The sequence below is a fragment of the Drosophila nasuta genome, chromosome 3 (genome assembly GCF_023558535.2).
Source record: "Drosophila nasuta strain 15112-1781.00 chromosome 3, ASM2355853v1, whole genome shotgun sequence".
NCBI lineage: Eukaryota > Metazoa > Arthropoda > Insecta > Diptera > Drosophilidae > Drosophila > Drosophila nasuta.
The window spans coordinates 33,632,902-33,635,318 of NC_083457.1; the positions used below are offsets into that span (position 1 = coordinate 33,632,902).

General features: G+C 39.9%; 1 protein-coding gene across 1 annotated transcript; it reads right to left on the bottom strand.

Annotated features, from left to right (window-relative positions):
- Positions 1 to 305: 305 nt before the first annotated feature.
- LOC132791016 (uncharacterized) lies at positions 306 to 1,525 on the bottom strand. Its single transcript, XM_060799790.1, has one exon. It carries the CDS (start codon positions 1,390 to 1,392, stop codon positions 1,039 to 1,041), a length of 354 nt encoding a protein of 117 aa, XP_060655773.1. The 5' UTR covers positions 1,393 to 1,525; the 3' UTR covers positions 306 to 1,038.
- Between the last annotated feature and the right edge of the window lie 892 nt (positions 1,526 to 2,417).

Below are 2,417 nucleotides of genomic sequence, written 5' to 3' on the forward strand. Positions count from 1 at the left end.
TTTATGCTTAACATTAAATTATAATTATCATTACAATTACAATTAATTGCCAACCAAATTGGCTGATTTTTTTTGTGTTGCTCTGTAAAGTTTTACTATTGTTGTCTTGTACTATGTTCATGCTCGTGACACGAAAATGATCTTTTGCTTGTCATTTGGACTCTTCGGTTCACATCGATTGCTTAGGAATATTGCCTATGAGAATGGGCCTAAAAATCAAATTGACACAAATACACGAACATCAACTTACATTTAACAGCAAAATAATTATACAAAAATATATAGTACACATATTTAATAGTTATTTGTTGATGTTGTATATATAAATATATTTTCATAACTATTCGCTACGTAAGAAGCCAACTACCTAAAAATGGAAATCGATGCGATTTGTGTTTCGTCGTCGAATTTGTAAATAGACACCAAGAGAGTTTTGTAAAAGTTGTTTTTTCGTTTTTGGTTTTTTTTTTTCGATTTTTAAACTTAAACTAATTAGAATTATTAGTACTATTTAGTAGAAAAGTGTGGACTTAAAATTAGAATCGTATCTGTATGAAAACTAGCTGCTGCTTGCACTGGGCCGACCATCATGAAAGAACTAATCTTAACTTAATTCAATTCATTCCGAATTTACATCGTAATTCAAGTGTTTAAATAACTTTACCAAAATATGCACTTAAAATATTTTTAGCAAAATTATTTATCACATTTGCGCTTATCCAAACTTTTTTTTTCAATTTTTTTAATTTTTTGTTTTTGTAATCACGGCAATTATGAAAATCAGATCAGAAGTAAATGTTAAAATTTCGAAAAATAATTGCTGCATTTCCTTGGGTGGGCTTTCCTTTGGAAAATGTATTCACATCGGTTGCAAAATACTGTCTCTCATTTTCTCTCCCCCTAAACTCGTTCCTTTCAGGGCACGCTAGTTCTCACCAACGAAAAGTAATCACAAGTTGCGCTTAGGAGCCGTCAGTCCTCCAAGTCGGAGGGCCTTGAATTTGTAGTTGTTGTTATCGGTTGATTAGAGATGGGATTTTACTGCGCCTGCGGCTGAATCTGCACAGTGGCTGTCAGCTTGGCAGATTTTCCCTTCTGTTGCTGCAGATAGAACTGCTTGAGCACCTTGCACATGGCCAGAGCAAGCATTTTCCAGGCCAGCAGTTGCTCCTCCGTGCTAGGCGCCGTCTCGTCTTCGGTTGATGTCGCTTGACTGTGACTTGTTGCTGTCGCTGCTGAAGTTGGCGCCTCGTAATCCACCTGGTCGTAGCCTACATCACTGCTGAAAGCGGGACCATCCACTTGATCTCCATCGCCGTCGGTAATGTCGCTGGACTCTAAGCTGGCAGCCGTCGCGGCAACGGGCTCGTCTTCGTAGAAGGGAATCGCCATGACCAAGTCACAAATATTACGTCAAATTGCACGGAACTTCCTTGTTGTTTGCTTTTCACTACAGACTGTGATGTGTTGCGTGATTTTGCTTTGTTACGCACTCGTTGCGAGCTGTCGTTCTACTGACTCGCACGGCGCCGCAGCAGGCGTATTTATACCCGGGAAATGCCCGCTGACAACAGTCGTGACAGCAACAAGCGAACACAAAAGGGCAGACAACCCAACCACCACCACCAGCCCTAACCCAATGCCAATCGTCCACCCCCCAAAACAAATGAAAATATACAGCTCATTTGAGAGCGCACACTTCCGTGACGTCGCTCTCTTGCTCTCAGTTTCGTGCGCTCTCTCTCTCTCTCTCTTTGTTGTCACTCTCTCAACCCCCAACCTCTGACTTGGCGCTGTGCCGTAATGTCAGCTACTTTCTGACCTCTCGACTCTGCATCATCACGTGCTGTAAACGTTTCCCTGAGAGAACGAGAGAGAAAAAGAGAGAGAGAGCGTAAGTTTTGTCTCTGCTTCACACTTGTGGCATCTTACGTTACGTACCGCTACGTATGTGCTTACGTTAAACGTAACTCAACTTCCTCTGTTGACTGGCAACTGTGGCGGGGTAGTTTCTATTTTCGATATTCGAATTTTCGAACTCCGCTTTTGCTCTGCGGCATTTGCTTTGCCTTGTACGTGTCCTTGACCAAATTCCTTGGCATTGTGCTTTTTGCTTGACTATGCCCACTATTTGACTTTTCTGAATACGTGTGTGTTTTGCCTCTTTTATTAGCTTGATTTTATGTGGCACAAAGCAACCTGTGGATGGTATATTTAAGAATGGAATAGTGAAGTTTGATAGAACTAGTTATATTGTCTTAAAAGCAAGAATCGCGATCGATCGTGATGAAATAGAATATATTTATGTTTTCTTCTAAAGAAACAAACTTGAAACCAATAAACAGATAACGATCGTGATACTATATATTTGTGTCTTCTTTTAAAAGAACAAAACTTAAACAAATAAATATATTCTT